Here is a 13,015-nt window from a genome sequence, read left to right on the forward strand (position 1 = left end):
CTATTTCTATATCCTCTGCCTCTTTTAGCTCGCTTTTGATCCCACTAATAGCAGATGAAACTGAAGACCCCCACATCCCTGGTCATGCTGTCCCACGTGGACGAGGCGTGTTTGTTTCCCACTTAGATGATGTCATTGAGAAGCAAATTGAGGACGGCCTCCTTCGGCCAGAGCTCCGCGAGAGGGTCAGCTACGTCCTCCTGAGGAAACACCGTCACCAAACCAAGAAGCCCATCCACCGCTCCTTGGCCGACATCGGAAAGTCGGTCTCCTCCACCACCAGTGAGTAGGGCTGTTCGCTGCTGGCTTGTTCTGTGCGCGCATCTCGAATCAGCGTCCCTCCACCCTTGCTGTCCCAGAGCTGAGATGCCCAGACGCTAGCCCTGCTGGCCCCGTCAGATAAGTGCAGTAATCTGTACAAAGCTGCTAAACAAAGAGCCTTGAGGAATCTCTTTAGACGAGTTATTTAGAAAGTGTGTATTTAGCAAGTGGTAATGACGGCGGCAGGGACTTCCAGGCACTGTCTGAATGCTCCCCGTGTGTTAACTCACTTCGTCCTCACGGTAATCCCGTGACTAGGGGCTGCTCTCATCATCCCCATTTTACAGACGAGGAGGCTGAGGCTCAGAGAGGTTGAGCTACTTGTGGAAGGTCACGTGGCCAGTAGGTTGTGGAATCAGGGCTGAACCTCGGTAGTCTACAACGCCTAGTGCCTGTTTCATCAATTGTGTCTCTCACTTTCAACAGTACAAATATTTCCTCTGATCATGTTCAGACTATTCATTTGCTTCACACACACAAGAAAAAAAAACCTTGAAAAACAAGAACCAAAACCAAAACCACCAAAACATCCTTTCTTCCTGGAAGGGGAAGGCATGTCTTGCCGCCCATTTTTATTTAGGTGAAAGGATTGTAGACGTGGACTGCGCTAGTGCACGAAGCGGAGCCACGCCGGCGAGTCTACCGAAGCCAAATCCCTCTGTCCCTCCTCCCAGATCGCAGCCCAGCGCGGAGCCCGGCGGCGGGCCCGAGCCTGCATCGCTCCACCGAGGACCTGAGGATGCGGCAAAGCGCGCATTACGGACACCTGTGTGAGTGTCTTCTCTGCGGCTGCGCGGCAGCTCCGTTCTGGCTGGGGGCCGCCCTGCAGGCTGACCTGACTCTCGCAGACTTTCATAGCAGAGGAGGGAAAGCTCAGGCTCTGTCTAGAATTCTCAGGCATCAGGAGAAATCTGATTTTTCCCCTAAACCGGGGCTGCCCTCAGGTTATTAACAAATTACTACCGTAATTTTCTAAATAATCACTCCAAAAAAAAAAAAAATGCAGCTCTAAATCAAGTCCTGTCATAATCAATATGCAAGCCTAGGTGCTAAACATTTTTAACCTAGCTTACGCCTTTGTTTTCACCAAACTGATCATTAGTCCTGTTTTTGTTAAAAGACTTCTAGAAACAGAGTTAAAAACAGTTCTTTCCCCCAGGACAGTCAGAGAACGTTCCCCTCCGGGATGACAGTCTCATGCCCCCGAGACAGTGGGGCTCTGGCCAAGCCGCAGCCCCTGAGTGCTGGGAGTAGGTGGGCTGCGTGGTCACAGACTCGGCCTTTTCAGGGACGAACAGACCCGTGAGCTGTGAAGCAAAGGAGAGAGGAAACTTGGGAAACGAAAAGGAAAAGCAGTGGGAAGGAGTAGTTCCCTTTTACTAATATGCCAGGATATAAGCAAGACATCCCAGGGCTGTGGTCCTGATCAGGCCTGAAGAATGCCTGGCAGGAGGGCAGGTGGGGAGTGTGGCCGACATGACCTCTGCCGGGTTTGCTGCAGACTTTTCTCTGTTCTTAGTGATCCCAGGATGCTCTCAATCTCCCCTGGTCTTGGTTATTCCACAGAGGGACGCCAGCAGTCAGCAGGCAGGGACTGGCTTTGGGACGAGCCTTCTGCTCTGTTATTCACTATATATGCAGTGCCAATGCTGTGTGGGGACCCAGATTGAGTAAGGGATTACAGCTTTGTGTGCTATGTCGCCCCACCCCAAGGTGGCGCCTGGGAAGGCTCAGCGAGGACTAGACTTGCTCCTGAGTCTTGCGAGAATAAATAGGAGATTTCCAGTAGCATGGGGAGTAAGAGGGTGTTCTTTACAACAAAGGAAACAAACAGCAGGTGAGGAGAAGGCGCTGTGAAGGGTGTCCCATATTCTGAAATATACATTCATAATTCTGGGAAATACATCGATTCAGCTCACCAGGAATGTATTCTAAGGGAAGGAAGGTCCAATCAAAGAGGGCCTATGTGTCCTGCAAAAGGATCCAGCCTTTATTTTGAGGGTGGTGGGGACCCCTGAGAAGTTTTAAGCAGCGGGGTACCATGCCCAGACTTTTATTTGAGAAATAAATAAAAGGGGCCAAACGACTTGAAAAGAAATGTTGCAGAAAAACATGTTACAGCTTAGTATTATAGCTCGGTGTTACAGCTCAGTTGTGACGGAAACCTAGATCCCTGGTGAGAGGCCAAGTGGCACTTGGAGAGATGAAGAACTCACGTTTATTACACCCGCTGGCCCAGACGAGTTAACACTTCAAGTTCTGGACCCTAGCTGTAGGTTTACACAGGCCTTTTATAGGCTGTCAGTTTTACACTTTGCAACATTGTATGCAAATCAGGCATAACAGAAGTTGACCAACCAGGAACAAGCTTTGTAGAACTAGACCAATCAGGAGCTAGAGAAGTAGCCAATCAGGAACGAGCTCCATGCAATTGAAGTACTACAAATGGACCAATCAGAAGTTAGGGAAGTGGACCAATCAGAAGTGAGAGTAATACCCAATCAGGAGTGAAGGAAATAACCAATCAGAAATGAGCTCAGGAAACCAATAGAATTTTAGGTGTAACTTAGCCGCTTTAGAGGCAGAAAGTGAGGTAGAGCTTCCCAGCCAGGGAACCTGATGTTGCTGGGAGAAGAGCAGCAGCCCTGCCTAGGGGTCCTGCCGGTCTTTTTATAGGGCTTCCCGCCTCAAAGAGATGGAGCCCACATTCGGGCAGTGAGAGCAAGAATGGAGAGAGGAGGGCCCTGTTGGGATTCAGTGACTGGTGGGGAGTGGGAGGTGAGGAAGAGGGTGGAGTCGAGGCTGCTCTTACGGGCTCGAAAGCCAGTGGATGAGGGAGGAGGCATTGGGTCTGCAGAGGGGGTCATCTGATGGAAGACAATGAGTTTCATTTCCCAGTATGTTGACTTTGAGGTGCCAGGTGGGGCTCTCAGAGGAGTCTGGAGCTCAGGAGAGACATCTGGACTGAAGACTCAACCTGGGCCTCCTCAGCCCAAATGTGGATGGGGAAGTGGGTGTGATTGACCAAGGAGGAGGCAGGGAGGTTGCTGGAGGGTTTGAGAACAAAGCAAGGCCCTGAGGAGGGCCCATCAGGAGAAGCTCCTGGGTGGAAATTAGAAGAGGGGAGCCGAGGGAGAGCATAGGTCTGGAAGTGAGGGGACACCACAGGCCACAGAAGGCCAAGGAATAATAGGTGTGAGGGTGTGCACTGGGTCTGGCCACTGGTGGGAAATGACAGCTCAACTTCTTCTGCCTTAATGGAGAAGGGAACTGTCCGCAGTTCAAATAGTTCATCAGCACTGCCCCCCCCGGGGGCCCACCTTCCTTCCCTCTGCCAGCCGCATCCCCAGCCAGCTTTAAAGACTCGCATGAGTCATAGAGGACACAGCTGAAACTGCTCTCTCCCCATCAAAGTCCAAGCTTAGGGACACCTGGCTCCTCACCTGGTAGTGTGGCTGTGTCCCTCCCCATCTCCAGGGCCTGGTGCGGAGCAGACAGCTTGGTCTCTGCCCAAGAAGGTGGGGCGGGGCTCTGGGACTGGGGCGCAACAGATTGAGGAGTGAGAAGGAAGCCGTAGAACCTGGGCTCCAGCAACTCTCTTAAGAAAGCTGCCATCGAGGTGGGGAGAGTGTAGCTCAAGTGGTAGAGCACATGCTCAGTATCCAAGAGGTCCCAGGTTCAATCCCTGGTACCGCCTCCAAGCGGACATCAATGAAGAAAATGAATTACCTTCCCCTCAGAAAACAAACAATACAAGAAAGCTGCCATTGAAAGGAAGGGAAAGGAGGATGTTAGCTCAAAGGGGCTGCAAGATTAGGGGAGAGGGTTTTGCTTTGGTTGTGAAGCTGGGAAAAGCCTCTTAGAGACCGAGAGAAAAGGACCCGTGAGACCTGACTTCTCCTGATGCACCTTCTTTTCTTTCCCTCCTAGGTCACGCCCAGAGCAGAAGCATGAATGATATTTCTCACACCCCAAATACAGACCAGGTAGTAAAGCCCTGCACTTGGCCAGGGCAGGACGAAGCCTTTGGTTGCAGGGGAAGGGAGCCCCTGCAGGCATAACTCCATTCTCATGAAAAAGTGGGAGTCCCCAGGAAGGGCCCGGGTGGGGCTCTGGGCTGCCTTGGTGACTCTGCCCTGTCCATCACTTGGGTGCCGGCTCTGTGCCAGACCCTCTGTGCCAGGACAGGGAGATGTGATCAGATGAGATGCCGGCTATCCCTGAACTTGGGATTTATGGGAGAGAGAAGACCACCACACAGTCTCACCTCCTCCATGACCCACGAGCACTTTTAATGATGAAGTGGGAACGTGGGCTGATAGAGGAAAGCAGTGGGGCCTCCCTGTGGGGGCAACAATGATTGTGAGTCAGCTGGACTGCCCAGCAGGGTATCTGCTCGTCTGGTGCAAGATCAAGCCAGTTCTTGTCTCCCACTGATGAGCTCAGAATCCTACAAACAGGCTGAGTCCACGTTCTAAGGCCCACAGCCCGGGAACCCCATGACTGTGCCCCAAGGGGAGCCCACAGGAGGCTGTCCTCACTTCCAAACACTGCACATTTCAGGGGCAGAGGGTCCCATGGTCCCCTTGCCTGTGCCCCCAGGAGTAGGAAGAAAGGTGATAAAGGAAACCTGAAATTTGGCATAGATGCCTCAGGAGCTCAGGTGACCTCCAGGCCTTCAAGGCACTCCCTAATCGTGGAAGGCAGAACGGAAGTGTTCCTTCACAGGAGCATCAGCCAACATTTCAGGTCCACACACTGCGCGCACGGCACCGTGCAGGGCCTTCTCTGTGCAGCACGACGGGACAGTTAGCACCTCCTCCCCGCAGTTAACAGGCTTAATGCAGGTACATAACTAGCCCAAGTTCCTGGGGCTGGAGGATGCCAGAACCATGATTGGTCCAGAAGGTCTGACTCTAGATCCCTTAACTTGGGAGTGAGTTAGGAATGAGTGAGTATTCTGGGATGTTATTTTGAGAAGAACCCCACATTACTATAGTCACGTGCACAGACAGTGGAGCCATGATGACAAAGCATTTACTGGTAAAAGTCTCTCACAGCCTATTTCGGTGACTGTCTGAGTGGCGCTAAGAAGGGTCCTGCTGTTCTCCGCAGGCACTGCCGCCTTTGACTTAGGGACCGGGGCCCAACACCAGGCACCAGCGTCCAGCTCACCTGACTGGTTGGGAGATGCTGCTCCTCAGTATTTGCAGCGGCAGTGGCTTGTTGTGGGGACAATTTTGTACAACAGGGGTGTTCTTTTAGGTGTATCTTTCTTCATCACTCCACATCGGCCCTGGGCAGCGAGTTCCCAGGGAGCAGAGCATGGATTCAGACGTGTGGCTGGGTGCTGTGGCTCCGCAGAGCTGCGCCAAAGTCCCCTGGGTTCAGGCAGTGGGGTCAGCAGGGCCCTGGTGGGACAAGCCCACATCCAGACTGTTGCCAAGCTAGGGTGGCCAGAAGGCCAGCAGGGCCCATTTCTGGGATGCCTCCACCCTGGCCTCCTTACTGGGGTCACAACCTGCAAGGGAGGACCAAGGCCCCGTTTCACTCCTCTCTGCTCCTGGAATATAAGGGGGCTGCCTGGGCCACTCAGAGCATTGGCTGTTTTCAAAGCCTTATTCTCCAGGGCACTCCTGCCAGCCACCTCTCCTCCTGCCCCCCGGACCTGCTCCCTGCCTGATGCCCGGGGACACGGAGTTGGCAGGGGGACTGTGCAGCCCTCCATCCTGAGGAACCTGCTTATGAATCAGCTGACTGCACCTGGGACAAAGGGACTCCATGAGCTGTGGGGACTCTGGGCTTCCCATTAACTCGTGCCCTTGCTGCTTCTCCCTGCGTTAGGGTCCTTGGGGCTGAGTTTTAGGGTTTTGGTTTTTTTTTTATATAGATTTATAAGATTATAAGTGTGCAGCCCATGCTCACAAGCCTTTTCCAGTGCTGGTAGGCCCCTGACCCAGTGGGTATCAGGCCGCCATGAGTCAAATCAGGAGATGGCTGTGGGCCCAAAGGGGCAGGACCTGTTGGCCATGCCCAGGCCCACAACTGACCCCTCCCTGGGGCCTGAAGGAGCCCACCTTCACTGAGCTTATGAGAAACAAACATGTCTGTGCCCACAGGAGAGCCTCCCACCGAAGGGGAGTGGGTGGCAAAACTGTGGCGTCCACAGGATCTCTCTGCAGCGCTCACCTCCACCTTCTGGGCCCTTTCTTCCTTTGTTGGCCACTGTGGGCTTCCGCCAGCCCTGTCCTCCCCAAACGCTCCCTCTCCACCTCTCTCTATGAAATTGCCTCTGTCCCTTGCCCATCCCCTTGCTGTCCAGAGGGAAAATGATCTGAAAAACTAATGCGTGTTAAATGTCAGATGTTAAAGACTAAGAAGAGCACGGAGGTGACCACCCCTGGGCACTGTCATTGTCAAAGTGGACTCGGGAGGAGTCAGCGTCTTAACCGCAGGGTGGACGTCATAATTGCAGAGGGTGGGACTGCCTAGGGGCAGAGGGCTCAGTTCCAGCATCTCTCACGTTGGACCCCACCCCCTCTGCCTGTTTGACCTTCCTGCCCTGGACAGACACCAGCCAGAGGGGCTGGAGGGAAGGCATTTCCAGAGTTTCAGCTGGAAAGGCTCAGAAGCTATGAGTTTCCCAGGTGGTCCCCAGAAGTCTCCCACTGACTTGAAGTCATGGTCCTGGGGGTCCTGTCAACCAGGAAGCTGGTGGCAAAGAGAAAACAAATCATGTCCTCTCTGGCCATCAAGCTGGCCTCATTCCTCCCACAGCCACTCAAGGTGAAGGCAAAGAGGGAGGGCTGGGTGGCCAGAGTGTAAGAGCCAAGACTCCTTCATGCTTGGGCTGCCGGAGGCTGGGGATGAGGCCTGGTGTCCAGCAAACCTGGGCTCACTTCTCTGACCCCTCAGCTCCCCTTAAGTCAAAGTTTCCACCCATCAAGAGATGTCTTAGGGGTCAAGTCATTGCCTGTTTCTTCCCATCTACAAAAGGCTTGGTTGGTCCCTGGGGTTAGCCAACGTTGAGTGTCCTCATCTGCAGACTAGGGGAGTGTTGGGTCATTTCCTTCAGTCTCTTAAACGCTGGGAAAATTTTTATAAATTTAGCACCCACTCCGCAGCACTCTGAATGGGGGGGGCGGTGAGTGAGAGCGGAAACCACTGCCTGTGAGTATGCATGGGTGTCTCCTGTCCCCCTCACTGACCAGCTGAAAAACAAATTCATGAAGAAGATCCCCAAGGACTCAGAAGCCTCCAATGTGCTAGTGGGTGAGGTGGACTTCCTGGACCAGCCGTTCATCGCCTTCGTGCGTCTCATCCAGTCTGCCATGCTGGGAGGAGTGACCGAGGTCCCTGTCCCCACCAGGTGAGATCCCTTGAAACCTGCCCACCACACCCACCCTTGGGTGGCCATCTGTCCGTGCACTCAGCCAGCAGTGCTGTTGGAGACACCCCTAAAATGAAGACGAAAAATTAGGGAATTGGCCAGGGAGGACAGTCTGACTCGGGAAGAGTTTAGAGCGTTTATTTAAGATAATCATAAAAAAGAAGCAGCCAACAGCTGGGCGAGATGCTGTTGGGGGGGCTCTGGGACACCAGAGTGCAGGGAGGGTGCTCAGGCGGGAGTGAAGAGGAATGTCTCCCAAAGAACATACGGGATTCAGAGGCGGGAAGGGACATGGTTATGGCCAGTTAAAAAGTGAAGAGTGCATATTATTTAGGGCCAGAAAATCCTTCTCTTCATCCGCTTCTATTTGTCCTTCTCCCTTGCTTCCTCCTTCTTCCTGGCAGATTTTTGTTCATACTGCTGGGACCTTCTGGGAGAGCAAAATCCTACAATGAAATTGGCAGAGCCATTGCAACCCTCATGGTAGATGACGTAAGTGCACGTGCTCCTGAATGTCATGGCTCCTGCATCAAACACTGCATGCATTCACTCATCCAACAGGCACGTTTGAGCACCTGTTGTGTGCCAGGTCCTGTGCAGAATGTGAGGACTGTAAGAATGAGGGGATAGTTACTGCCCTTTAAGAGCACCAGTCAAATGGGAGAGACAGGCCTATAATCCTAGTGTGAACCAGGTGCTGACTGCCCACGTAGTCAGGGGGCCCTTTACACATGAGGGGGCTTTAAAGCTAAGGATGAGCAGGAGTTAGGTAGACCCAGCCCAAGCCTAGGAGGCAGGCATTCCAGGCAAAGAGAACAGGGGCCAAGGCTCGGAGACGGAGAAGCTGGATGGAAGTGGTTTGATGTGGACTCAGTGTAAGATCTGTAAAGTCAGGAAACACTCTGGAGACAGTGTGAGATGATGCAGCCTGGCCCTCCAAAGATAAAGGGCTAGGATGTTACCAACAGATTTGAAATATCTGAGCTTCGCCAACTGGGCTCTGCACAGGCCTCCTAACGCACTTGCTCCGTGGGAAACTGAGGGCAGAAAGGTTAAGTAACGCAACCCAAGTTGTCCAGCTGGTGCACCAGACCTGGCCTGCAGGTCCGCGAGGGGACCCAAGGCCTGCTGTTCCCACTGCACCATATTTCACCTGCCGCGCTCTGTTCTCATCTCAGAAACTCAGAGCAGGTTGGCAGCAGGGGCAATGGTCCAAAGTGATTTTCTATGGAAGTGTATGTGGTGAGCCTCCCGGGAGGTGGATGAGCGCAGACCTGTCTCCTCTCCTGTCTCTCGCTGCCAGCTCTTCAGCGACGTGGCCTACAAAGCCCGGAATCGGGAGGACCTGATCGCCGGGATCGATGAGTTTCTGGACGAGGTCATCGTGCTTCCCCCTGGAGAGTGGGACCCAAATATCCGAATCGAGCCACCCAAGAAGGTCCCTTCCGCCGACAAGAGGTGTGTGTGAACGAAGGGGCGGCAAGCGGAGAAGTGGTTCGGAGGGACCTTTCAGTCTGTCTGTTTCTTTTTTTGGATTTGAAAGTTGTCAGCATACAGGGTTTTATACTTTTTTGTCCCAGTTTCATTTTATTTCTCTAAGGAAAAAAAACAGAAGCAAATATGCTGACTGTGCACATCTGTAAAATCTGAGTGACCTGTGTCACTGCATTGTCCTCTGTATTTTCAAGACAGCTGATGACTTGAATTGGCGAGGTAAGGGCTGCTGAGCTATTCCCCGGGCTGGAGCCCCAATGTTCCCTGTCCCCTTTCTCCTTCCAGGAAATCCGTGTTCTCCCCGACTGAGCTAGGCCAGATGAACGGCTCTGTTGGGGGAGGCGGTGGAGGGGCCGCAGGGGGCGGCGCCGGAGGCGGAGGCGGAGGCGGAGGCGGAGGCGGAGGCGGAGGCGGAGGCGGCGGCGGCGGCGGTAGCGGGGCCGCCGGAGGCAGCAGCGGGGATGACGGAGAGATGCCCGCGGTGCACGAGATCGGGGAAGAGCTCATCTGGACGGGAAGGTGCCCGCTCTAGGCCTGTCGGTGACGCCAGCTGGCTTAGATTTCTCTTCTTCTCACCCACCCTTTAGGAACCCGCTCCCCTTCCCGCTGTCTGCAGCGCCCCCTCCCGGCCGGGGCGTCTGGCCACCGCTCTTCCTCCCCGCCCCTCAAAGCCCCTGCTGGATCCCGCGAAAGAGTTGCCTGGGGGGAGGGAGAACCCGCGCTCCAATGGGGGGAACCCAGGCTTTTCTCAGGGCTCCCTTCCAGGGATGCCAAAATGAAGTATTTACAAATTGGTTGGCTTAAACCGCAGAAATGGATTCTCTTGCAGTTCGGGAGTCCAGAAGTTCCAAATCAGGCAGGGCAGGCTCCCTCTGGGACTCTGGGTGGAATCCTTCCTCGCCTCTCCCCAGCTCCTGGTGGTGGCCGGCAGCCCTTGGGGTTCCGTGGCTTGTCGCTGCCTCACGCTCATCCCTGCCCGTGCTACCACACGGTGTTCTCGCTGTGTCTCTGCCTTCCTATAGCGTTTCCTCTCCTTATGAGAACACCAGTCATGGATCAGGGCCCCCTCGAATGACCTCATCTTAACTTGTTTTCACGTACAAAGACCCTGTTTCCAAATAAGGTCAAAAGCACAGGTTTGGAATTTTGATGTATCTTTTTGGGGGACACAATTCCATCCATAACAGTAACTTTTGAAATTTTTTGCACCTTATGTTTCCTAGTCAATCCCCACCCCCCACTTTTTTTTTTAAAAGAAAACAAGAGAAATTTTTCCTGCCTTGGGTTTCTTTGCCAGCTCTTGGAATAACTTGGGTTGATCTAAATTTAGGAAAGGACATGATCCTGAAAGCTCTGTGTAAATCATGGCTTTGAGAAGGGAGTCATGTTTTGCATGCCCTTGGCTCTCCAGCAGCCACTGGTTCCCAAGTGGAGGCAACTCCACTCACCCCTGCCCCCATCCTCACCCAGGAGACATTTGACAATGTCCAGACACATTTTTGTTTGCACGACTCGACAGGAGATGCTGCTGGTCTCTAGAGGAGAGGGACCAGGGATGCTGCTCAGCATTCTAAAATCCAGGAGGACTTCCTCCCCACAGCAAAGGCTGATCCAGTCCAAAGTGTCAATAGTACCAAGGCTGACAATCCCTACTCCATGCTAAGCACGCATCAGGAGCTATGGAGACTAGCATCCCCGATAAACACTCTCCCTAAACCTAAAATTCCCCACTCGTTTGTTCCACGAAACCAAGTAACCAGTTAAAAGGTTCAGAATCTGCCTTTGATGAATCTGTTATAAACCAGGATGTCTCCGTCTCCGGAAGTTGGACACACCTGTGTTTACCAAGCACAGGTACACTGCAGGTGATCAGGGACATGAGGATGGCCATCTGTGGACCCCAGGATTTCCATTCCCCGTGGAATGTTGGGTTGACCTCAAGATATATTCCCACAAGGGCTTCCCTCTCCCACCCAGGCTGTCTATGACCACTCTTCCCAGTGGGGATGGTGCCAATCACAATCCTCCAGTCTAAAAAGAGAATTGTCCCCTGGTCTTAAATGTTCTGGTGGAACGATCCCTTTCCCCTCCCCCGCTAGTCAATTTCCCTTCCTCACCCAAGACTCTGTAGCCCTGGTGTCAGTAGCCCTGGCCCTGCCCTGGTGTCTGTGGTGAGAAAGTAGTCTCTGGGCCTGTCTCAAGCAGGTTCTTCGGTGGCCTGTGTCTGGATGTCAAGAGGAAGCTGCCCTGGTTCCCCAGTGACTTCTACGATGGCTTTCACATTCAGTCCATCTCTGCCATCTTATTCATCTACCTTGGCTGCATCACCAACGCAATCACCTTTGGTGGGCTTCTGGGGGATGCCACTGACAATTACCAGGTGTGTGCAAACAGGGGCCATGAGTGCAAAGCTCAGAAAAGCCTGCTGCCACCAAAGGGTGGTAAGGAGTTCATCCCGTAATCCCAAAACTGCGGTCTGGGTTTCGTCTACCATCCAGGTTCAGACCATCGCTTTTGGTAATCCTTTACCCTTCAAAAAATAATAACAAGCTGACATAATTAAAAGATCTAAATCTATATCATGTTGCTAGAGACGAAATTTAAAGATGATGTAAAAAGATCAGATGTTTATGGGGAATCATCTGCTTTGTTATTTGAAACTTTTCCCACTGATGCTTCAGTGAATTTAATCAACCCAATTAATCGAGTTGCTAATGGTGGAAACTTCTTCCCATAGTTTTTTTAAAAAAACTAACCTTAAATTCTTAGCTTGAAGTTGAGATATTTTAGAAAGATAATAAGCCACTACCATGGCAACAACACAGGTCTCCCTGGGGAAAATAAGGGTCTTCTCCAATGGGGTCTTCAGGATAGAATCACTAGAAAGCTTAGATCACCAAGGTGAAGACCCATTTTTCCAGATAAACTGAGATGAATGCCTGTCTCCAGCCCACACCAATCTGGTTCAATACCCAGCTGCCTCCTGGACATGTCCATGTAGCTGCCCTTTGGGATATCCCAGCTCACAGGGACATTATCTTCCCTCTAAACCTGCTGTTCCTCCCTGCCAATGAGCAATGATACTGTGGTTGACCCAGCTATTCACACATCATCCTTGGCTCATAAACCCCAGCTTCCGCGAGTAGACCGCATAACATGGTCCTGCTTGCCTCTCAAGCCTCATCTCCCTGTGTTCCCTTTCTCAGATTCCTGCCCTCCTCATTCGTTCTGCTTTCTGGTTCCCATCCACCCTGATCATCTTTCAGTTCTTCAAAGGCATGCTGCCTTCCAGCTCCAGCCTCTGTAAACACTGTTCCCTCTTCCTGAGACATCCTTTCTCATCACTCCCCTTACCCTGTTCTCCTTGTCAAGTCCCTGCTTGATTCTGGGGCCTCAGCTTCCATGTATCTGCCTCTTGGGAGGCTTCCCTGATTGTGCCTTCACTCCTACTGTGCTCTCCTATGACACCCTCACCTTATCCCAGCTTACCACACCCTTGACAGTGGTTCTTAACAAGAGACGACTTTGACCCCTAGGAGACATTGGGTAACGTCTAGAGATAGCTTGAACTGTTATAACTGGGAGGTGAGGTGATGTTGCTGGCATCTTGTGTGTAGAGGCCAGGAACACTGCTAAACGTGCTACAATGCACAAGACAGCCGTCCACCGCAGAGAATTACCTAGCCTGAAATGTCAGTGGTGCTGAGGTTGAAGAACTCTACTGTATGGAAATTGCCAAGTTACTTGTCTGTTTCTTGCACTAGGTGTGTGATCTTGTTGACTCGTGGGTCCTCGGTATCTAGCACAGTG

At 52.5% G+C, this 13,015-nt stretch overlaps 1 protein-coding gene across 3 annotated transcripts in view; it reads left to right on the forward strand.

The window, feature by feature from the left end:
- Positions 1 to 13,015, forward strand: part of SLC4A5 (solute carrier family 4 member 5) — a 77,901-nt gene that overhangs the window by 34,408 nt on the left and 30,478 nt on the right. For 2 of the 3 annotated variants that reach the window (XM_031467305.2, XM_010988936.3), the window contains 8 exons: positions 127 to 282; positions 996 to 1,091; positions 4,252 to 4,307; positions 7,533 to 7,690; positions 8,116 to 8,203; positions 9,015 to 9,169; positions 9,491 to 9,724; positions 11,411 to 11,585. In XM_031467305.2, coding sequence (XP_031323165.2) covers positions 127 to 282; positions 996 to 1,091; positions 4,252 to 4,307; positions 7,533 to 7,690; positions 8,116 to 8,203; positions 9,015 to 9,169; positions 9,491 to 9,724; positions 11,411 to 11,585 — 1,118 coding nt within the window. Of the gene's footprint in view, positions 1 to 126; positions 283 to 995; positions 1,092 to 4,251; positions 4,308 to 7,532; positions 7,691 to 8,115; positions 8,204 to 9,014; positions 9,170 to 9,490; positions 9,725 to 11,407; positions 11,586 to 13,015 lie in introns of all 3 variants that reach the window. The other variant, XM_064494364.1, reaches the window with a different exon arrangement.

This window comes from Camelus dromedarius, chromosome 15 (assembly GCF_036321535.1).
Source record: "Camelus dromedarius isolate mCamDro1 chromosome 15, mCamDro1.pat, whole genome shotgun sequence".
NCBI lineage: Eukaryota > Metazoa > Chordata > Mammalia > Artiodactyla > Camelidae > Camelus > Camelus dromedarius.